This window comes from Polypterus senegalus, chromosome 11 (assembly GCF_016835505.1).
Source record: "Polypterus senegalus isolate Bchr_013 chromosome 11, ASM1683550v1, whole genome shotgun sequence".
NCBI classification, from domain to species: Eukaryota; Metazoa; Chordata; class Cladistia; order Polypteriformes; family Polypteridae; genus Polypterus; species Polypterus senegalus.
In genome coordinates, this window is record NC_053164.1 from 160,939,100 (window position 1) to 160,963,043 (window position 23,944).

At 42.4% G+C, this 23,944-nt stretch overlaps 1 protein-coding gene across 1 annotated transcript in view; it reads right to left on the reverse strand.

The window, feature by feature from the left end:
• The window catches only part of vwf (von Willebrand factor), a 222,640-nt gene that overhangs the window by 112,708 nt on the left and 85,988 nt on the right, over window positions 1-23,944 (reverse strand). Inside the window, exons 18-21 of the mRNA XM_039769977.1 lie at window positions 4,496-4,650; window positions 3,661-3,764; window positions 1,596-1,734; window positions 1,167-1,301 (exon numbers count right to left, since the gene is read on the reverse strand). Of these exons, the coding sequence (XP_039625911.1) occupies window positions 1,167-1,301; window positions 1,596-1,734; window positions 3,661-3,764; window positions 4,496-4,650 (533 nt within the window). The remainder of the gene's footprint in view (window positions 1-1,166; window positions 1,302-1,595; window positions 1,735-3,660; window positions 3,765-4,495; window positions 4,651-23,944) is intronic.

The window sequence follows — 23,944 nt, forward strand, 5'->3', positions numbered from 1 at the left end:
ACAACTTTGTAGTGATCCTTTTCACATGACTCACCACCAGAATCTTTAAACTAAATTGCTCTCATGGAAATTTACTCAAATGGCACCTCTCTGCCTTTTTATTCAGAGCTCCTTTGGATTTGATTGCCTCAAAAATCAGAGATAGTGAGCTAGTCAACCCCACATAGAAGCCTCAGTTCAGTCGTTTGTACACACAAGGTTGATCTTTTGGTCTCTACCCAGAGTTGGGTAGGCAAAGGGTGAATATAGAAATATAATAGTGATTTGAAAACAGAAAGATTTGTCAATGCATTTGGCTACAACTTGACTAGTATAGTCTAGTACAATGCTTTTAACATCATTACTATTATACTGAGATCACCTCCATTCTCATCTCTGAAGCAAGGTCTGAAGATTTGTGTCTTGCTTCAGTTGGAGCAGCTGCACAACCCTTAGCAGTAGGAGGCACATTTTAATTTCAGAGAAAGAAATATGACTCCTTTCTTGTAGGTCCTAATTTTCATCTCAGACCTGTTATACTTGGGTCCAGACTATTCCAGTGAGTGATAAAGATCACAGATTATTGAAGCCAAAGGGATAATCTAATCTAAAAAAGAGAGGTGCCCTCTAGTCCCCATCCCAGATATTTTCTCCACCTTCAAATTCTGTTTGTGACAGTCAGTAATAGGAGAGTGAATAAGACTAGACACTTGACGAAAATCTATATCCATTTTTAAATATGTGGACATAAAAATATATATAAAAAAGGTTGTGTTATGAAGCCCAGTATGTGTTGTGGCGGGCAGCCAGGTCCCATGCCTGGCCGGGACATCCCTTCTACTTATGTTCTGGGAGAGCAGCCATGGGCTCCTCAGTACCCACAATGAATAGATGGAATGTCACAGAAGAATGACTTTGTCAAGCCTGAAATTACAAAATTGCCAAAAAATGGAAAAAAAGACTTGCTTAAACAAAGAAATTGATTCTCATTGCATTATAAATCTGCAAACACTGATGTTTCCCTCAACCTAGCTGAATAAACCAGGTAGTGTATATGTTACCATAACTGGCTACAATTATTTAATAGCAGAGAAGAAACAGACATAATTTGAAATGCAGTATGTGCCACTGCATTTTTAAAATTACATAAAGACAAATACTAATATCCCAGTGATTGAAATGCTTACCATTCCATTCAGCATTTCTATGACTCCTCCCTCATAAAGAATGGTAATATATTTGGAACACTTCTGCCCTGGAACACCACATCCACTGTTCTCTACCAGAATGCGAAAGGTTCCTTCACTTCCACTACAATAATCCTGTAAAATCAAGATTAACAACTATATTGCCCCAGAGACTGTTACAATCCATATTATTTGTTAAAATTAAGAAATAATACAATTTTATCAATTTCTATTAAACTTGTAAAGTATAGACATTTAGTTTCTAGTAGCACTGAACCCCAGCTTTCACACATCACAATTATCAGATCAAAATACACATACACATAATGCAAAATGAAATATCTAGGGTTTTTTTCTTATCTATTTATTTGGGTACTCAATGATACAAGTTTTGGATTGCCACCAAAAGTAAATGATTTGCATTCTTACCTGCACCAAAACATACTGACAAAGTCCAGGGAAGATGTATTTCAGGCCATCAAAAGTGAGATAATTTGCTTCTCCAATGACCTTGCAGGTGCCATCGCAGATTTTCTCTGTGCAGACCCACTTCCTATTGTGACATACACTTTAGAAATGGAAAAAAAAAAGAATATTAAACTTGAAAATCTGTCTGAAAGTGAGTAAATATACTGTAAACATTGCTTCTATAGAATTGAACTATTATATTCTATTATGACTCGTCAAACATTATAAACAACATGTAACTATTAACTCTACCTTCTTCTCCTAAATTAAACCTTCAGTCCATAACACCATGATAGTCTTAAATGTTATACCAAATATAGTGGCATCCTTCTGGACCACCTCTGAAGGATACTCATGTGCACTTAATTTTGCTGCATAGAAAGGTTTATTTTCTTGAACGGTGTAAGGACATAAACAACAAATAGCCCATAACGTAAAGAAAACTGTTGAGGAAAGGGAATCTAGCAAACATTGCTGAAGTCTTAAACGATATTAATAATCAGTAAGTGTTTCCCAGGCAAAAATATGTTAATTTATGTAATGAAGGCAACAATTTGTTTAGTTTCACATTGAGTAGTTATAAGTACATCATTATATTTAAGTAATAAATGAATGCTTAAAGCAGCTAATAGATTATAAGAATTGTAAAGCTGAAAAGGACAATGCACACCACATCACATTGTCAAAATTTTTACTTTGGCAGGATACTATAATGAAATAAACAGTTGAAGTGCTTTAGGTTTGGTTTGGTTGCAAGATAAGTGTGTATTGAATCAATATTTAAAACCACAAAGAGATATATACAATGATAAATTCATGGCTAATAAAACAATTCTTTTTGAATAAAGTAAAGCTCAACTGAGGTTAATTTGTAATGGAGACTCCAGACTGATTTTACATTCATCTGTGTATAATTCCAGTTTATAGACATCCTGAAGGAGATGTGAGCTGACAGAAAGAGACTGAGAGACTGTCTACAACAAAGTACCGTAAATGAATTGAACTGAATTTTTATTATTTTGGTAGAACAATATGAACAAAATAGTCTTCTCTTGCTTTGACTTTATGATTAATAAACATAATAATATCATTTAATCTTCATCCTTATATGACTATTTGTAGAATAAAAAACTACCACGTCCTGGATCAATTGCCCAATCCCTCTTTTTATATAAAAAAATAAAAAATCTATTTATATATGCACTCATTTAACCTTTTTAAGCAGTCTAGCATAAATGTTATCTGGTCCTGGTGATTTGTTAAATTTCAGCCTATTTAATTTAAGCAGTACTTCTCCCAGTACAATTTCCAAATCATTTCTTACCTTCTTAGTATGGAACATAGTAGCTTATGTTACTGATGCAAGGTTATGTACTTATTCACATGTAAAAAAAAAATTGACAAATTCAAGTTTATTGCCACTTAACTGTCTGCATATTTTATCTCTCCCTTAGTGTATCTGATATACTTTACCTACTCATTGACTATCCTTTTACTACCGGTATTAAAATACTGAAAGAATCTCTTTTGGACATTTTTTGTCTTTTCCTCCATATTTCTCTTTAACTGCCTTTTAGGTTCCCTATTGCATTCAGACTTTGGAATGACCACCACAAAGCTAATCTTTGATCTTTCATCTGTTGAGTCAATGAACTCCTATTAAAGGGCATTTAAATCTCTATAATCTCCGTTTAAACTTCCTCAATCCACTATCTTCTAGCATTGTGTATTTTATTTTTATTTTTTTGTTTTCTTTGGCTAAAGCAGATTTTTACTTTATTTATTTAATTTGGTGTTATTAGTCACTGTCGTGTGTTATTTATTGGACTTGTTTTTTTTCTTTGTCTCCTTTTCAGTTGTATAAATTTGTATATTTTTTAAGCATTTTCAGCATGGGAAAATCATTCTATAAGTATAATTTAAAATAATTCTCTTCAGAAATTAATAAAACAGAGATGGGATGCATGAAAAAAGCAACCTAATGTTAAGTAAATTAATTAACTGAATATTTTAAAAAATAATTTACCAAGTGTTGCAGTCCATGGTGACAGATGTGCCAGTAAGGTATTCTTTGCCATTGTAAAAACAAGGGCAGGACTCTGGTGAAATACACCGATTTTTATGTCTAACCTGCAAAAAAAGTATTCAATTTCAAATAAAACACAAGATAAAAGATTTTAAGGATAAGTTCAGGATATGTTTAAAGTGAATGTTATTTCTTAATAAACATGGTATATATTAATTTGCCACATAAAATTGTGTTCTTAAAGTGGTGTGTTTTTATAATTTTTAAAAATACCTTGTCTTTTCTTGTAGCTGAAAATGGGGTTAAAGGGTACACAGGTCCATAGGTGAATTAAACACCTTAAAACTAACCAAATATGTCAATTATTCAAGTCAATAATGTTACTGAGTATTGATCCAGATCTTGAGATTATATGCATATTGCAAAATGCATTTTTCAGGGCTTGGACATGGATTCACCTTGGACAGTCATCATCAAGCACAGTTATTGACACTGATTGTTAATGCCCCAGATGTGAATTGCTGTCTCTAAGTAATACTAACTGAAAAAGTCACACCTACGATAACGTATATTCTTTCACTATACTAGCACCAGCCCGTTATAAGTCAAATGCACAGTCTATAAGTCACAATGGCTTATTTTATGTATCATGTACCTGAAAGGGAATTTGAATGCAATGAGAATGTTCAAACTATAGATCGGATCAGAATTCAAACCAAGAACTGTGAGGAAGTAGTACTAACACTGCAGAGCCATGCCACCTAAATAGGTAAATTAAAACATACTGAGGATTAATCTGTAAAATACAGTACCGTGGTTGAATCTAATACTTCACCTTCCCAGCTGGACACATGCATCCAGAAATGCATCCCTGGCTTACACACTCTAGATCATAATTTTGACATGTTTTTGTGCATTCTATGCCTTCAGCAAGGTGACTGCTGCAGATAAACTTCTCCATAGGTGGTCTACACATTAGTGCTCTTTTAACTAAAGAATAAAAAGAAAAAAAAATAGTTACAATAAAAATATAGAAATGTTTGCACAAGGTTCATCCTGGTTAGTAGATAATAAAAGTCTATACACCCTATTTTTAATTTCAGGATTTGTTTTGGCTATAAAAACAAAATATAAATTACATCAGACCATTTTTATGTTTAGTAATAATAATTTGTGCCGATAATTTAAGTAAAAACCAAACAGGTAATTTTCAACAAAATTAGCAAGAAATCTTTTTTTTGCCTTGGCTAGATAAATGTATGCAAGTTCAACTAATACTTAATGCAGGTAACTTCTGCTTAAAGAACAACAATATATTTTGATAGACTGATTGCCAGACAGGTTTTTCAGTAATGCCATAGGGGAACAATTTTTGGTTCTGAAAAAGGCAGATCCAAATGAAGTTTCCTGAAAAAGCCTTTATTTATCTAAATTCGTAACAGTCTATGTAGAGTAAATAAATATGAATAGATGGAAACAGATTTGTGAAATACAAATGGGTCAAAATTTTAAAAGGGCTCTTACTGTAAAAACTAACACAGGCCTAGTCAATTTTTTCTTTAATCTGTTAGTGTCCTGCTGGTAGCCTACCATATATTAAAGATTTTAGTTTTTTAAGACACAAAGAACCAATTCAATATGCAAAGAACAATTCCCAGAATTAAATGTTTTTTTAAGAAATAGTTCTACAATGAACCATACAACCCAGTAAAAAAAAAGTTATATTAAAGAACCATTATTTTTAAGAGTGTGTGCACAGCCATTTTTCTGTCAGTCCACAGCTGTTTTTGTGTCAGTCCTATAGGACTAGGCTCTGTCAAGGCATTACAGAATATTAGTCTTCCCTCTGAAAATCATTCCTTGCCCAAGGAATGGTCCACATAGTACATTTCACACATATTTTGGAGTATCGATTCTGTTTCTTACAAAATCCACACTGGCATAGATGTTCTTTTTGTGAGCAATAGCTTCTGTTTACTCACTCTACTACATCATTCAGACTTATGTAATGATTGTAATATGCAGCTACTGCTGTAAATTCTGATATCTTAAGGTTTCTTTTGGCCTTTATATATGCTTTTTGATGAGCTCTCTCATTTAAAACTTAAAAACTTAATGATGGTTATCACATTATTCCAAGACATATGTAATGTCTTTAAAATTAATTTGTATCTCTTTACTAATCTCCAGGCTCATCATTAATGGATGATGTCTGACTTTGGCCAACATTTTGATAGACTTCACAACCATTTTTTTGTCCCTGGTTGCCAAGAATGCCAACCACTTTATTGATACACCAATTTATTGGCTGCATATTAGAAATGGCCTGTTTTTGCTCATTATGCATAATTGGTAAATTGGAATACAATGTGCAAATCACTAGTCAGCTTTACAATTAAAATAAAAATGTAAGCTGTGCACATTTACACTGTATTTCTTTAGTTTCCTGCATTCATGTAAAGCAAGTTAAAAAAGAGTGTAATAACCAGCTACTGTGTCTGTGAGCTAGGTATGTACGTAACAGTAATGCCAAATGTCTCCTTCAGCTTTGAAAGACAAACGTGAAGAGCTAAAAATCTGACAGAACCCACAGCTGCTACAATATGCCTTTTGTGTAGAAGTGCATTAAACTGTGTTGTTATGAAAGTATATACTAACTACAATATGTGCAGGGAAAATGTCAGCCATGATGAAAATAAAGTGAAGATTCTTAGTGCTGTAAATTTGATATGTTAAGATTATACCACACAGCAGAATATGAGGACTCTCAACAATGTTTGTTACATACAAGGTAACAGTGTTCTTTTGACATTCATTTCTTTCTGATTGTTTATTTAAAGTATTGCAATAACTTTCACAAACAGACATTTTACTAATAATTACTTCCCTTTTTAACACAAGATATAAGTATTAATATTTCAGAAATCTAATAAAGAAGCAATATAGATAAATTCTGCTAAATATTTTAGAAAAAAGGACATAAAACAGAAGGTGATCAGACAGAGATGTCTGCTGCTTGACTTATTTTACATTAAGATATGCAGAGGATTGTGAATTTCCCCTTGGGATTAATAAAGTATCTATCTATCTATCTATCTATCTATCTACATTCATGTGGTATTTGTTATATGAAACATGCAGATTTGTAAAAAAAATCTATTAAAATATATTGCATTGTACTTAGTTAAAAATATTTAAATTGCTATTAATTTGTAGCAGCCTGTAACGAATCCAATACTGTTGTTTATACTGTTGCCAAGGCCACCTGACTTCTGCACAGGTTATCCTAGGCTGTAACCCAGTGTTCTGCAAGCTAGAGGGATGCCAAAATTAATCTAGTTTTATGAAAACAATATTTATTCTTAAAATAAATGTTCCTACTTCCATACAGGCCAATCCAGTCCTATTTAAAGCATGTACCATCAACACTAAATTGAAGATAGAGATATAGGGATGCTGTTGAGCAACATTTGAAGCAGCAGGAAAGCTGAGTATGGGCTGTCAAAATGGAACAATGGAAAGTGTATGAAGAAGAAAGCAATTTCTCATTCTGTAATAGCAATGACTAGGGGCAATATTACATATTCTAGTTTTGGTGAGTGTGAAGTATACAAAGCTGATGATTTTGCATAATCACTGATGCTGAAAAGTGATAGTCAAGAAAACCTTTACTTAAAATGCCTTATGAACCAGCCATGGATGTGGATCAAGAGTAAAAAACCTACTCCTCTTATTTGACATGTGTTTGCATTTTGTTTACTAGGCATACTTGTCACTTTGCACAGTAATTAGAAATCCTTTTTAAAAATAAAATTTCTTCTTTGCACTTCTCATACATAAGCAGAATGTGGCTGTTGACAAAATACAAACTGTAACTTGTACAAACACTGCACTTAACATATTTGGATACAATATGAGTTTAATGTTAGTGAAAGCTTACTACACTACATGACACAGTTTACTATTTGGTTTTGTTTTTGTCTGATAAAATCAAGCATAATCAAAACCAGATCCTGAATATGAACAATATTACACAATTTTATAATTTTTAAAATATTTTTATTTGTGCTGAACAAATCTGTGCTGACTGTTGGCACATTTTTCTTTTCCTTATATTAGCCCAGAATGGGCCAATTCATAATGAAATTTAGGTGAATTTTAAGGTATGAGGGTTTTTTACTCTAAATGTCTGCAGCACACAACATATCCTGCTCCAACAACAAATTGCTTATAATGAATGCCTTCAATATTGCATAAATCTCAAATACTGGACTTTGTTATTTTCTACCAGCCATATTGATCTCTGATACCATCTCAGGCACAAACAATTTATAGACAGAATTTTGCAACCTGCAGGCCTGAAAAGATCAAAAATCAGAAAACAGAATCTACTGTGTTCTGACAGATGTGATTGTGAAAATCATAAGGGCTTAGGAAGAACAATGGTCTTAGGCTTGAATCAGTGTGCAGACCCCACCTAGCTGTATTGAGTGAAACAAAGAAAAACAAGCATGTAGTGTCAAGGTTAGGGGCAATAAGAACAATAAACCCATAATGAGCAGAGCAAGAGCAGGTAATAAGAGTATGGACAGGCACAAAATGACAGAGAGAGCATTTGAGATTAGGAACAATATATACATTATCTAAACCTGTTAATGCAGAGCAGGATCACAGGAACCTGGAGCCTACCCAATCAGGTTTGGATGTAAGGCAGGAAAAATCCGTGGTATGCAAGATGTATAACATGGCTGATGTTAAGAACAAAAGAATATGATATTTCAACTATCTATTTTGAGATAGAGAAACATTGAAAAAATGGGGACAAATATTTTAAAACATTTTTTGGATTCTTTTCACAATATCTGGTATTAATAATGATGAATATTAACTAAAAAATATAAATTAATATAGCATAAATACAAATACACATTAGTATGTTTAGCTTTTCATCACTTGGCAGACTCTCTTTGTGTACCTACCTGTAGTTCGGTAGAGACATAGCCAACTCAGGAATTTTACAAGGTTTGTATCTCTTCATTGTTAAACAATGTTTTTAAAGCAAAACTGACTGGTCAGCAACAATATGCTGATCTTATATGATGACCTAGTCAGTCTCTCGTTCAGTGCAGTTTTATTTTCAAAAATCGGGAGTGGTCTGTCCTCAACTTTCTAGTGCACTCAGATATGGGGATGGATATTTGAGGAGTAAACCGCAAGACAATGACTATATTTTTATATTATGTACATTAAAGAACCATCAGCAACAAATCAAATCAAATGAATAATATTGTAGCGTCTTCCCAGACGTAATGACGATCCGAGACGGTCACTTGGTTAGTCCTTTCTTTATTAAATAAAAAACGGTTGCTGTTGGCCGCAACCACGCCGAACAAGCAGAACTCAAAAAAAACAATCTCACAGCGAGAGCGACATGACCGAACTTCCCTCCTGTCTCCACCCTCCTCGTCACAACCCAGCGCTCCCCGCCTCGGCTCCACCCCCATCCCTCCGGAACCTCCTTTACCTTCCACTCTATTACATGAGAAATAACAGGGACAATAGAATAAATAACTGAGGGATGCAAATCACAGAACACAAACTGCAAAACAGAACTCTACAATAAAGAACAGAACGCTACACTGCTCCCTCCCCACTAAGACCCTCGTCCCGAGGGTCCCACAAAAAGTCCCTGAGGTGCCCGGGGGGTCTTCTCAGTCTCCGAGGCCTGCGAGGTGTGAACGCAGGTGGCTGTGCCTGTGGTCCCGCAGCAGGAGGGTGCAGCGCAGGGGGGGAAGTCAAAGGGTCAACGGATGGAATAGCAGCTGGGAAGGGGATGGTGGCCACCCGGTCCCTTTGAGAGGGCATGGGCCGCCTAGGGCTCTGTTGAGGCTGACCAGTGCCCCTGTAGGGTGCCAACCTGTCCCTGTGGAGGGCCACCCGCCTTCCCCTAGGAGGGAGCTGGACTCTATAAACCACCTCCCCCAGTCTTTCAAGCACTCTACAAGGGCCCACCCAGTGGCAGTCCAACTTAGGACAGAGACCCTTCTTTTTTTTCAGGCTATAGACCCAGACCAGATCCCCGGCCTGGAAGTCATGACCTTTAGCCCGCATGTCATAACACCTCTTCTGTCTTATGCCTGCTTTTGTAGCTGGTCACGGGCAAAGGCATGAGCTGAATCCATTCTGTGCTGGAGCTTGCTAGCATATTCCGGCCCTGGCGGAACAGCGGCACGTCAGGGGTCTCCCAAAGGTCATCTCCGGTGGTGTGCGCAGTTCTCGTCCCAACATGAGCAGGGCTGGTGTGCATAGGGTGGAGTCCTGTACCGCAGACCTGTAGGCCAATAAGACGAGGGGAGGTGAGTGTCCCAGTCCCGCTGGTGCTCTGCCGTGAGGATGGCTAACTGTTTCACCAGGGTTCGATTGAAGCGTTCAACCAAGCCGTCGCTCTGGGGGTGCAATGGTGTGGTCCGGGTCTTCCGCATGCCCAGGCGTACGCACATGGCTGAAAACACAGCCGACTCAAAGTTCCTTCCCTGGTCACTGTGGATGGTCTCTGCGGCTCCAAACCTTGCAAACATGCCCTCCACCAGGGCATCAGCCACGGTCTCTGCCTCCTGGTCTGGAATGGCATACGCCTCTGGCCACTTGGTAAAGTAGTCCATTGCAACAAGGATATAACGGTTCCCCTTATCTGTACAGGGGAACGGGCCCACTATGTCCACCGCGACTCTCTCCATCGGGGCTCCCACTGCCATCTGCTGAAGTTCGCACGGGACTGATGAGGGGACCCTTGTGCGCTGTGCAGAGGTCACAGCGACGGCAGAAGTCTTCCACGTCCTTCCTGACCTGACCCCAGTAAAACCCTTGCCTGATGCGATGGAGAGTCTTTGCCACCCCAAAGTGACCAGTCCCTGTGGCACCATGGCATGCCTGGAGGATATAGTCCCTCAGGGCCCGGGGAACCATCATCTGCCACCTCTCCTCTCCAGTGGCCGGCTCCTTCCAGGCCCTCTGCAGTACCCGTTCTCTACCCTAAGGGCATCAAATTTCTCAAATAGTCCTTTGGAGGCAGGAGAACACCCTGCCACCTCCTCCCACTGTGGTTTGCGGCCTGCCTCCACCCAGCGTAGCACCGGCTGTAGATCAGCGTCTAGCCCTTGTTGAGCTCTCCACTCTGTTTGGTCCAACATTTGAGTCAACCTGCAAACCGGTCCACCCCCCTCACATGTAGCATCTTGCTCCTCCTCCCCCTTGATCTCGGCCTCCCTGGCCTCTCTCTTCTCACAGTACTTGCAGCCCGCATGCACACAAGGGCGTCGGGACATGGCGTCAGCATTAGTGTGCCGGGTTCCCGCCCTGTGCTCCACTGTGAAGGAATACGATGCCAGCTCCTCAAGCCAGCGGGCTATCTGGCCCTCTGGTTCTTTAAAGGACATCAGCCACTGTAGGGCAGAGTGGTCGGAACGGACGGTGAAAGGGAGGCCGCACAGGTAGTACCTGAAATGTCCTATGGCCTTAACAACTGCAAGGAGCTCCCTGCGGGTCACGCAGTCCTGCTAAAATAGGCCACTACTTTTTCCCCTTCCTCCCCTACTTGGCTCAGCACCGCCCCATCCCAACACCACTGGCATCCGTGTCAAGGATGAACGGCCGACTGGGGTCGGGGGTGAGGATCGGAGCGTTGTCAGTGCCATCTTCAAGGAGCTGAAGGCCTGCTCGCACTCTGGTGTCCACACAAAGTCACAGCCCTTTCCCTGCAGGCGGAACAGGGGTGCAGCTATACAGGAGAACCCCCGGACGAACCGCCTGTAATAGGAGGCCAGCCCAAGGAAGCTCTTCAAGTCCTTGATGCTGGTAGGCGTCGACCAGTCCCTTACCGATCGGACCTTGTCCTCCAAAGTGCTGATTCCCTCACCCCCGATCCTGTGTCCCAAAAATTCCAGTTCCTTCCTCATGAAGCAGCACTTTTCTGGGTGCAGCTTCAGTCCTGCTGCTGCTATCCTCTGTAGGACTCTCCTCAGCGAACCCAGTACCGCCTCGAAGGAGCCCCCATGCACAAGAATATCGTCCAAATAAACCAAGCATTCTTGGCGGGGGATGGCATCCAGGACCCTTTCCATTAGCCGCTCAAATGTGGCTGGGGCGTTACAAAGGCCAAAGCTGAGGACCTTGAACTGCCACAACCCCCGCCCGGTGCAGAAAGCAGTCTTTGGACGGGCCTCTGGGCTGAGTGGGACCTGCCAATAACCGCTGCGTAGGTCTAATGAGGAGAACCACGATGACCCCGACACCAGATCCAAGGACTCATCTATGCGGGGTAGTGGGTACGAGTCTTTTTTAGTCACACTGTTCAGAGGCCTGTAGTCTACGCAGAACCTCATTTTCTGACTCTTCTTTTTGTGGACCATCACAACCCCCGAAGCCCACGGGCTATTGGACGGCTCAATGATCCCTGCGTTGAGCATTTCCTCAATCGCCGTGTCAGCGGCCTCCTGATGTGCCAGGGGGAGGCGGCGGGGGCGTGTCTTGATCGGCCGCGCGTCCCCTGTGTCGATCTCATGGTGGACCAGGTGTGTCAGGCCGGTCTCTTCTGAGAGTGCGAAGATGTCCTTGAATTCCCACAACACCTGCCACAGCTGCTCTTGTTGCTCGGGTTGCAGGCCATCACAGCTGCGCCTCCAGATCTCTTTCACCGCCGTCAACCTGTCAGCCTCCCCCGACACCGGCTGTTGGACCAAGGACTGTGGCTGTACATCTCCCCTGGTGTGGATGACAGGGTGCACGGGGACAGGCGGGTCCACCTGCAGGGGTATGTAGGTCCCCGCTGCTTTCGATGCCGCTGGAGGTGAGCTTTGGGACTGCGCAGGTTGGACCATCTGCACCATGGGACCCCCCGGGAAGTGTAGTGTGTTTTTCCCTAAGTCCAGTACACACCGAGCTGCCCTTAGAAAGTCTAGGCCTAATATGCACTCATCCTGTACAGCTGCAACCCACACCTTAAAGTCCACTACTAGGCCACCTACCCGGATGTTCACCAGCCCCCGCCCCAGCATGGGAGTTAACTCCCCGTCACAGTTCGAAGCTTGACGGATGTGGCTTCCAACTGCGTCCCTGCTGGAACCATGTCGGGTCTGAGGAGCGTGGCAGTGGAGCCCGTATCTATTAGAGCTACACAGAGCGCCCCCTTCAGGGTGATAGGGACATGGCAGAAGTCCCCAACATGAGTCCAGCCGGCGACCCTGATCCATTCAGCGCCGTCGTCTGCTTCTGGGGAAAGCTGAGCCATACTTTCCGGCTTTGCAAGTGGGCTCTACCCCACGGACCCACGGAGTGGGACGGATGAGTAGGGGTCTGCGCCGTCCCTTCTACGCAGACCCTGGGCGTTTCCCTGTCGGTCAGCACGCTTTGGGCACCGCACGCTGATGTGGCCGCCCTGGCCGCACACCCAGCAGACAAGATCTCCGTGGCGAGGTCGGCCGCTCTGCGGGGGCTGGAGTGACACAGCTCGAATCATCTCTGTCAGCTCGCTGACCCACGCCGGCCTCTCTGGTCCTTGAATTTCGCTACCCACGGCCCTTGCAACAGGGCTACAGGTGAAGGCATCAGTCTCAACCGTAGCTCCCACCAGCTCCCTCTCCAGCGCTATCTCTAAAGCGTTCTGCAGCGTGCGAGGGTGGGCCAGCTGCGTCTGTACCCGCAGATCCCTCGGGACAGAGCCGGATGAATTGGTCCCTTGCAAGCTCGCTCTGCACCACGGCTGGCATGTGCGAGTAAGCCCTCCTCGTCAGTGTTTCAATCTCTGCAGCTAAACGCGGAGCGCTCCCTGTCAGTCTCTGTCTATTAGCCAGTTCAGAGCGCAGGACAGCGGGCTGATTAAATTGTCCAAACCGCCGCTGCAAGGCCCCAACTAAGGCCTCATAGTCACCCCGTTCTTCTGGGCTAAGTAACAGCAGACAGCGTGAGGCATCATCCGTGAGGCACAGAGCCAGCTGAAGTGCTTTGATGTATTCGGACCAGCCCGCAGCCTTCGCCAGCAGTTCAAATTGGGCATAAAAGCCTCCCAGTCAGTCTTACCAGAATATTTGGCGTTTTCATCTGCGGCTGGACACATAGGGGGCCGCCATTTCTGTTTCCGTTCGGCTTCCCCTCCTTCCTGGTGAGTATTTGCGCGCCAGCGCCGTCCCCCGCCAACCCAGCGCTGAATCCGGCGTCAGCAGCTAGCTTCCTGGCCGTCTGCCTCAGGCGAGCTACGTGCTCCGTATCCCAGAGAGCGTCTATCCTACGTCCCGGTGTATCAGCGTTATCACCGTACTCCACCTCCTCCTTGACTTTTGGTCGAGCGCCTGCGTTGTCCCGCTGTGCGGCCATGCTGCTCACGGTGATAGCAGGGTTAGCTGGAAGCTGCTAGATAGCTCACCCGAAAGCCGAGCACAATCCGCCGGTGTTTACTTCTGACACCAGTGTAGCGTCTTCCCAGACGTAATGACGATCCGAGACGGTCACTTGGTTAGTCCTTTCTTTATTAAATAAAAAACGGTTGCTGTTGGCCGCAACCACGCCGAACAAGCAGAACTCAAAAAAAACAATCTCACAGCGAGAGCGACATGACCGAACTTCCCTCCTGTCTCCACCCTCCTCGTCACAACCCAGCGCTCCCCCCCCCGCCTCGGCTCCACCCCCCATCCCTCCGGAACCTCCTTTACCTTCCACTCTATTACATGAGAAATAACAGGGACAATAGAATAAATAACTGAGGGATGCAAATCACAGAACACAAACTGCAAAACAGAACTCTACAATAAAGAACAGAACGCTTCAATATATTGAACAATTATTATAAAAGTAAAGTTGATTAAATCGGACTTTGCAGCTGCATGAATAAAAAAAATCAAGTATGTGTTCAGGTAACATACCACTTCCAGTTCATGGATTTGGTCCAAAAGTTAATACAGATCTACAATGTTGGTGTAATGACAACATGCCAAATTTCATCAATCTATCTAGTCGTGTTTTTGAGTTATCGTGTTTACACATGCACACAGACATAATTCCAAAAAACGGTATTTTCGGACCTGGGGGACCTGGGGGGTCTAAAACGTCAAGATTCATAAAAATCTTGAGGTCAAACTTATTTTCATGATTATACTTTCTCTGTACTTTGTATGCGAAGTGGTAGGTGAATTACTGTCAACAAAAAGCAGGCACCTGAAAATAAACTGAAACGTTATTCTGTCCATAAGGTAAAGTTTTTGTTGACCACCACATTCCAGTTTCAGGCATTTGAATTACATCTTGATGTAAAACAACTGCAAAGAAAGGCGGTAAGTGAATTGCTTCCTGTTGTTTACCCATGTATTCAGCTGGCTCTGTCACCACAAATGCTGTGTGAACAGCAGCCCTCCTTCACCAGCCGTCGTTCACTGGATGAATATATGCGGGTGGCTCGTGGTAAATAACTTTCATTTTTAGAGTTAACAGTTATAAGGGTTAAAAACTAACAGCAAGAATATTCATTCAAAAATGAAAACTAAAACTATTTTGGCAAATTATTATTTAATTTCAGCTAGTCTTCCCAGCTACTTCAATAGTTTTGTTTAGTTTTAGTTTGTCATTTCGGTTTTTTTAATTATTTTATTTCAGTTTTAAAAAAATGTTTTTTTAATAATAACCTTGGTCCGAACATACTATGACCATTACGCAGCGCGCGTTTGCAGTTTTTGCCACATGAGTATCTGCGGTACATGGCGGTGTTAAGGGATGTTAGCTAGCGGGCTGGCGCAGCACATGATGATGTCATCAGACTGAGTCAGCACTGGTTTGCATTCGGTGTGTGTTTTTACAGCAGTTTACAACACGAGCAGCTTTGAACTGATTGCTCAACTACTGTCATTATTAACTTGAGAAACATGGTGTCAGAAGTTTAACCAACACGGCTCCGAAGACTAAAAACGCAGTGCTTTTTTTTCGCATCCTAAACACATACAAGGGCTGCGCCACTGCGAATCAATTCAAGTGAGTATTCGCGCTCATCCTGAACTTATCCGCAGCTATGGCAACACACATTCCGCCACCTACTGCAATGAAAATGAGTGTCGACCTAGGCACAAATTGGGATGTTTTCAGGTCAGAATTTGAAGATTATGCTATTGCTATTCAGCTTAATAGGAAGGACAACGCAATTCAAGCGGCTACGTTGCGGAGTATCATGGGCGCCGAGTGCAGACATGTCTACAAGCACAACCTGAATTTTTTAGCAGAGGACCAGACCAATGTAATGGCTATTCTAAATGCATTGGAGGGACACTTTAAACATACAAAGAACGTGATTTATGAACGCTACGTATTTGGGAGTTGGAAACAGGAGGAAGGGGAGCCAATTGACAGTTTTCTTACACAGTTTAAAGAAAAATCCGCCACCTGTGAGTATGGAGCCTTAAGAGCTGATTTTTTTCGTGATAAAATCGTGCTAGGTATAGCAAATGAAGCAACCCGCAGACAGTTATTACGAGAGAGAGATCTCACCCTGGCCATGGCGACATGTCGATCAGCAGAGCTCACTGATATGAGACAGATCAATGGAGTTGGATAAACCTTCCATGGATAGTGTTAATGCCACCTCAAAGTGAATTACTAGGAGGCCACTACCCATCACCGCAGCAAAGCAGGCAAGTCAGTTTTCAGGCTCAGATACAGATGAAACCAACATGCAAATATTGTGGCTGTCCACATGGACGTGGGAGGGAGCACTGTCCAGCATATGGAAAAACATGCAACTTATGTCAAACAGCCAACCACTTCGGTAGAGTGTGCCTTAAAAGCAAGAGAAGACAAATGGAAGGTAAACTTCTTACTATTGAACCAGAGGTAAACCAAGCAAGCAGCTGTACTGATAATGATGTTTATTCTACTGAGTACATTGGCACTATGGGTGCTAGAGGTAAAAAGTAGTTTGCTACACTGCAGCTTCACATGAAACCACAGCAATGTTAATTAGATTCTGGGGCCACTTGTGATTTTATTTGCTTAAAGGACAAAATGAGATTAGCACCAAGAGCTAAACTGCGTCCCAGTAATACCAAGTTAAAACTGTACTCAGGTCAAACAATGGACTCTTTGACACAGAATGTGTCATTCGCGGTCATAAGCATAGTTTGGAGTTTGTGATCGTAGAGGGCAGTCAGAAACCTATTCTGTCAGGCTCAACGTGTGAAAGGCTTGGCCTAATGTGCTTTACAATTCCAGTGGAGCTGTACCTCACAGACGTTGCCTCATCTGTGCCCCTCACCTGCAGTAGCTTGATTAAAATGTATGCTGATGTCTTCACAGGACCAATTGACTGCCTCTCAGGCACTATACATTTCAACCTAGACAGGTTAGTACAGCTAGTTCAATGTTCCCCACGTAATGTGCCTAATCGCTGGAGGCTTTAACCATGAGACGCTGGACAAAACATTACCTGCCTTCTCCCATTATGTGGATCGTAACACCCGGGGAAATAGGACTATCGACCTACTGTATGCAAACGTTAAAGACGCATACAGCGCCACCCCGCTGCCTGCGCTTGGAAAAGCAGATCATAACCTGGTTCTGCTTCAGCCTCACTACAAACCAAAAGTGACAGAGCTACCTATAACCACACGCTCATTCAGGAAGTGGTCCCCTGAGGCAGAGCAGGCTCTGAGAGACTGCTTTGGAACTACAGACTGGGATATCCTGCAGGGGTCACATAGTGAGAATATTGAACAGCCTGTTGACTGCACTACTGACTACATCAACTTCTGTATGGACATTGTAGTTCCAGTAAGAACAGTACGCTGCTATGCCAACAACAAGCCATGGATCACAAGTGACATCAAGGGCCTTTTCAACCAGAAGAAAAGAACTTTTAAAGGTGGTGATAAGCATGAGCTCAAGCACGTGCAGAAGGAACTCCGAGTCCAGCTCAGGGCGGCAAAGGAGCAGTAAAGGAGAAAGCTGGAGCACAAGTTGCAGAATAACAGCATGAAAGAAGTGTGGGACAGGATGAAGATCATCACTGGCTGCAGCTCGAAGTGGGGTGCCACCATTGAGAGAGATGTGGAGAGAGCAAACCAGATGAATAACTTCTTCAACAGGTTTGACCACCCTAACCCACTCTCACCTCGGAGTACTGCACCCTCCACCCATTCTTCTGCTGATACCAGCATAGGAGAGAGTTTCCCCCAACCCACAATTACAGCAGCCCAGGTAAGCAGAGAGCTGAGGAGACTTTGTGCCAGCAAAGCAGCGGATCCAGATGGAGTATCGCCATGACTGCTGAAGGCCTGTGCGTTGGAGCTGGGGAGTCCTCTACAGCGCTTCTTCAACCTGAGCCTGGAACAGGGGAGAGTCCCGAAGCTTTCAAAAACATCTTGCATTACCCCAGTCCCAAAGGTATCACGTCCTAGTGAGCTGAATGACTTCCGGCCTGTCGCTCTGACCTCACATGTGATGAAGACCATGGAGAGGCTGCTGCTTCACCACATGAGGCCACAGGTCCGCCATGCCCTTGACCCTCTGCAGTTCGCATACCAGGAGAAGGTGGGAGTGGAGGATGCCATCATCTACATGCAACACAGATCCATCTCCCACTTGGATAGAGGCAGTGGTTCTGTAAGAATTATGTTTCTGGACTTCTCTAGCGCCTTCAACACCATCCAACCTCTGCTCCTCAGGGACAAGCTGACCGAGATGGAAGTAGATTCATACCTGGTAGCATGGATCGTGGACTCTCTTAAAGACAGACCTCAGTATGTGCATCTCGGGGGAACTGCAGGTCTGACACCGTGGTCAGCAACACAGGAGCGCCGCAGGGGACTGTACTTTCTCCAGTCCTGTCCAGCCTATATACATCGGATTTCCAATATAACTCGGAGTCCTGCCACGCGCAAAAGTTTGTAGACACTGCAATTGTGGGCTGCATCAGGAGTGGGCAGGAGGAGAAGTATAGAAACCTAATCAAAGACTTTGTTAAATGGTGCGACTCAAACCACCTACAACTAAACACCAGCAAAACCAAGAGCTGGTGGTGGATTTTAGGAGGACCAGGCCCCTCATGGACCTGGGAGTGCAGCTGGATGATAAAGTGGACTGGACTGCCAAATACTGATGCGCTGTGTAAGAAAGGACAGAGCTGACAATACTTCCTTAGAAGGCTGGCGTCTTTCAACATCTGCAATAAGATGCTGCAGATGTTCTATCAGGCGGTTGTGGCAAGCGCCCTCTTCTATGTGGTGGTGTGCTGGGGAGGCAGCATAAAGAAGAGGGATGCCTCACGCCTGGACAAACTGGTGAGGAAGAGAAGCTCTATTGTAGACACAGAGCTGGACAGTTTGACATCCGTGGCAGAGTGACGGGCGCTGAGCAAGCTCCTGTCAATAATGGAAAACCCACTGCATCCACTGACTAGGATCATCTCCAGACAGAGGAGCAGCTTCAGCGACAGACTGCTGTCACTGTTCTCCTCCACTGACAGACTGAGGAGATCGTTCCTCCCTCACACTATGCGACTCTTCAATTCCACCCTTTTAAACGTTAACATTATACAAAATTATTGTCTGTCTGTTATACTTTCATTATTATCAATCTTTAATTTAATATTGTTTTTATCAGTATGCTGCTGCTGGAGTATGTAAATTTTAAAGTATCTATCTATCTATCTATCTATCTATCTATCTATCTATCTATCTATCTATCTATCTATCTATCTATCAATCATGAAGGATGCTGTTAAAGCCCAGCTTGACAAATATGAAGCTGATGGCCATATTGCCATGGTGTCTGAACCAACTGATTTGATCAGCAACATGGTAATCGTGAAGAAGCCTGATAAATTGTGGGTGTGCACAGACCCAAAATTTCTGAATCAAGAACTGTGACATTCTCACTATATTATGCCCACTCTGGAGGATGTACTGTACAAACTCCCTGGTAGGCTCTTATCCTTAGTGAATGCCAGATATGCCTTTCTCCAGTCAAGTTAGATGAGGAAAGTAGCTTCATGATCACATTTTGGACACCCTGGGGGAGGAAGAGGTGGCTGAAGCTTCCCTTTGGCATTAGTGTTGCACCATGAAGTGTACCAATGTAAGCAGCATGAGTTGTTGGCAGGACTCAAGGGTGTGGAGCCAGTTGCAGATGACATCCTTATTGTAGGTTGTGGCGATAGTGATGTCGAGGCTAATATAGACCATGACACAAAGCTGCTTGCTTTCATGGAGCGATGCAGAAAGGTCAAGCTGAGGCTTAGCGTTAAGAAGTTGCACTTTAAAGTGCCTGAAGTTCACTTTCAAGGACACATTTTGTCATCCAGTGGCTTAAAAGCTGATCCAGAGAAATTGCGGGTAATCATGGAAATGCCAACTCCAACAGATGGAAAAGCTGTGCAAAGTTTTGTGCACCACGTCTTTCGGAAGTGTGTGAGCCCCTAAGGAAACTCTTGAGCAAGCATGTTACTTAGCACTGGCTTCCCAAACATGAAGCTGCTGTGCAAGAGATTATTAAGAAGCTTGTCAACACAACTCCAGTTTTGCAATACTATGATGTGTCTAAACCTGTGACCATACAAAGCGATTCAAGACAAAATGGTCTTGGCTGTTGCCTCATGCAAGAGGGACAGCCTGTTGCTTTTGCTTCGAGAGCATTGACTTCAGCTGAGCAAATCTATGCACAGATAGAGAAGGAATGCCTAAGTATTGTATTTGCATTCCAGCACTTCCACCACTACTTATATGGCCAAGATCAAATTATAGCAGAAACGGATCACAAACCTCTTATCTCAATCTTCAGTAAATCCCTTATCTGTACACCAAAACGTCTTCAGAGTATGCTGCTTGCCCTCCAGCATTGCAACCTCCAAGTGGTATATTAATCAGGTCCTGAAGTGTTTTTGAGTGACGCCCTCAGCAGACCCACTACAGTGGGCACAAACAGTGGTTCACGTGAAGCATAGCACTCGGTCTGTGCACTACAGCAGGAGCAGTTCGATCTTGAACACATGAATCATTATCTCAATGTCACGGATCAGAAACCTGTTACAGACAGGCACGTGACACCTTATACTGGCCCAGCATGCAGAGCAAGATTAAAGACTTTGTGAGCAAATGTACAGTCTGCAATGAGTACGCTATAGAGCAGCAAAAAGAGACAATGATGTCTCATGAACTTCCTACCAGACCCTGGCAAATCATCAGCATCGATCTCTTCCAGTACAACGGTAAAGATTTTCTGGTACTGGTTGACCACTATTCGGACTTTTGGAAGATAGAGCTCTTACCTAATTTGGCTGCAGAAACAACCATCAAACGTTGTAAGGCACAGTTTTCCTGGTATGGTCAACCTGATCAACCTGAACCTGAGTAATCACCGATAATGGGCCCCAGTTTGCTTGTTTTCAATTCAGACGCTTTGCTGCAGCATGGGAATTTGAGCATTGCACATCCTCCCAACGACACCCAAAGGCTAACAGCAAGGCTGAAGCAGCCATGAAACTAGCAAAGAATCTCATCAAAAAAGCACTGCGTGACCGCACTGATGCCTGTAAGGCCATACTCCAGTGGCGTAACACACCAACTGAAACAATGGACGGTAGCCCAGCACAGCGCCTAATGTCCAGGCGCTTGAAGACTGCCCTTCCAGTCGCCAATGCATTGTTAGAGCCCAGGGTTGTGACAGGTGTTATGGAGAAACTACATCGGAGAAAACAGATAGCAAAGCTTACTTATGATCGCAGTGCAAAAGATCTCCCAGAGCTTTCAGTGGGGGAAGTAATCCAGATGAAGCTGCCACCATGTAAATAAACTGGCATCTGAAAGCTGGGATCCTGTTCAGAAGGTAGCCCCGAGATCCTACTTAGTAGGAGTAGATGGCTCACTGTATCATCGGAATAGAGTGGACCTGAGGCCAGCAGAGTCCTCTATGCAAAATTCAGATTTAAAGTCTGGGACTTCGGCAACTTTCAGTCAATCAGAAGAAAATGGCAAGGCAGAGGAACAAGAGGAGGAGGAGCGGTCATCTCCTGCAATAGTAACAACACCCCCTGTTCATGACTCCTGTGCTGATGTAAGTGATGCCACCCTTGCACAACATACCACCATCATCTCACGCTTTGGTTTATTATATTGTTTGTTAAAAAAAAAAAATATATATGTATGTACACATGTATATAGAAATAGACGTACTGTGTTTATATTTAAGAAACTGTGCTACTTCCTATAGGTCTATTATGAGAAAAAAACAATATATTTACTTGGTGTCAATGGTAATTCTAGTTATACACTTGATGGCTAATTTAGTTCAGAAAGGAAAGATGTTAAGGGATGTTAGCTAGTGGGCTGGCGCAGCACATGATGATGTCATCAGGCTGAGTTAGCACTGGTTTGGTTTTGGTGTGTGTTATTACAGCAGTTCACAACACGACCAGCTTTGAACTGATTGCTCAACTACTGTCATTATTAACTTGAGAAACAGGCAGTGCTGAAGAACAAGCAGCGCATCGCAGACAGTGCAATATCAATATATACGCACCTTAAACCAGTAGAGATGTATAGAAACAGTTGGGACTTACAGTTGAACTGGCTGAATCTCTGTTGTTGTTAATTAGTGAATCATGGCTCATTACAGACTGGGACCAAGTAAATGTTGGGTAACCAGTTTTGCATTAAAACTATTCAAAGGTGGCTTGAGAGGCAACACTGCTTACTGTTTATCTATTGTTTATTTAATTGTTTTATTAATTACTGCTTACTTGCTGGGCTAACTTAGAAACATTATTGCTTTTATTAGGTTTTACATTAATTGTTCAAATGTTCAGTCTCAGTGTTGTATGCGGGATGTTTGATTAACCTTGGTAATTTTAGGAGTAGAAAATTGAATTTTGCATCCATCCACCTGGCAACCTGGTTTTATGGGTCACATTAGCTTTGAGTGCATTTTGTGTGGTGATTGATATGGTTCAAAATATTCACTTAGCCTGTGTTTGTCCCGTGGTGTCTGGACTGAAAGACAATTCTGGCTGATCAGATACCTTAGCTAATGGTCACCCATTGGTCAAACTTCTTATTAAGGAATGAAACTCTTTGCTTTTTTAGGAGATTATGATTGTTTGTGATTATATTTTATTGAGCCCAGTAATGAAGTACCTGTCTTAAAATTGTTTAATTGATTCAAGACCTGTGCGATGAGAGAGTTTGATTTTTAAGAGCTCCCCTTCCTCCAATAAACAACGGGTGGTGTGGCCCTTTTCCAACTTGATGCCCTAGTGCTACAATATCAGTTAAAAATACCTGATATTGTGAAAATAACTGGTGCTAGAATAATGTTTTAAAATATTTTTTCCTCCCCCTCTCCTTTATCTTTCTCAATAGATAGTTAATGGATCAATTAAGCTTTGGCATTGCATACTCTGCCCCCCTCTCTGCTTCACCCATAATCTCAAATTCTGTTTCTGTGGTTTTTGATGCTATCCATACATCTATTGCATGCTCTCAAACTACTTGTTGTTCTTGCACAGTGCTTAATTAACTTTAGGTGACTCCTAACCTTTAAAATTATGTACTAATTTTTCCGTGGTTCCTTCAGAACACCTATGGGGACACAAACAATGGTTCAAGCCCAGTGTCTCCTCCTTCCTAGAACCACAATTTTCTGTTGTGATCATGGGATGTATACCCATGGATTGATGGGTTTGGGCATGGTTTACTGAAGTCAACTCTGGTAGCTTAGGATTGCTTAAGTATTTGCTGGTGTAGAGTATTACATTAAAAGGAGGATTATAAAATGGATTGCAGGATGGAATCACACTCAATGCACTTTAAGTAAATGTAGGATATAATTCTTAGAATCCTGTGATCATTCTTTTAAAAACAGTTATCTTCTGCTTTAATCTTCAACTGCTAATTTAAAAGTGTTTCAGGTGTAAAAGGTTTTTTCAGCAATCACTCAATAAACTAAATTATAAAACCTCAATCCTCATGGGCTAGGTGTGAACAAACCACATAACACAAAAATTGGTGCACATAGAGCTGGAATTCTGATAAGTTACAATATGTCCAATTAAAATGTTGCAAAGTAGCAGTAAGCTGACAATTGTAAAGCATCATAATTATTCCAAATATAAGTAGCTAAAAACTGTAACCATTTTTTTTTTTTTTTGGCAACCAAAAGTTGACACTTATGAAAGTTAGTGTTGGGCCCTATATTATGTTCCTTTCAACAATTAGACCATAAAATTATAATGGCCGGAGACTTTAATTGTGTATTAAATCCA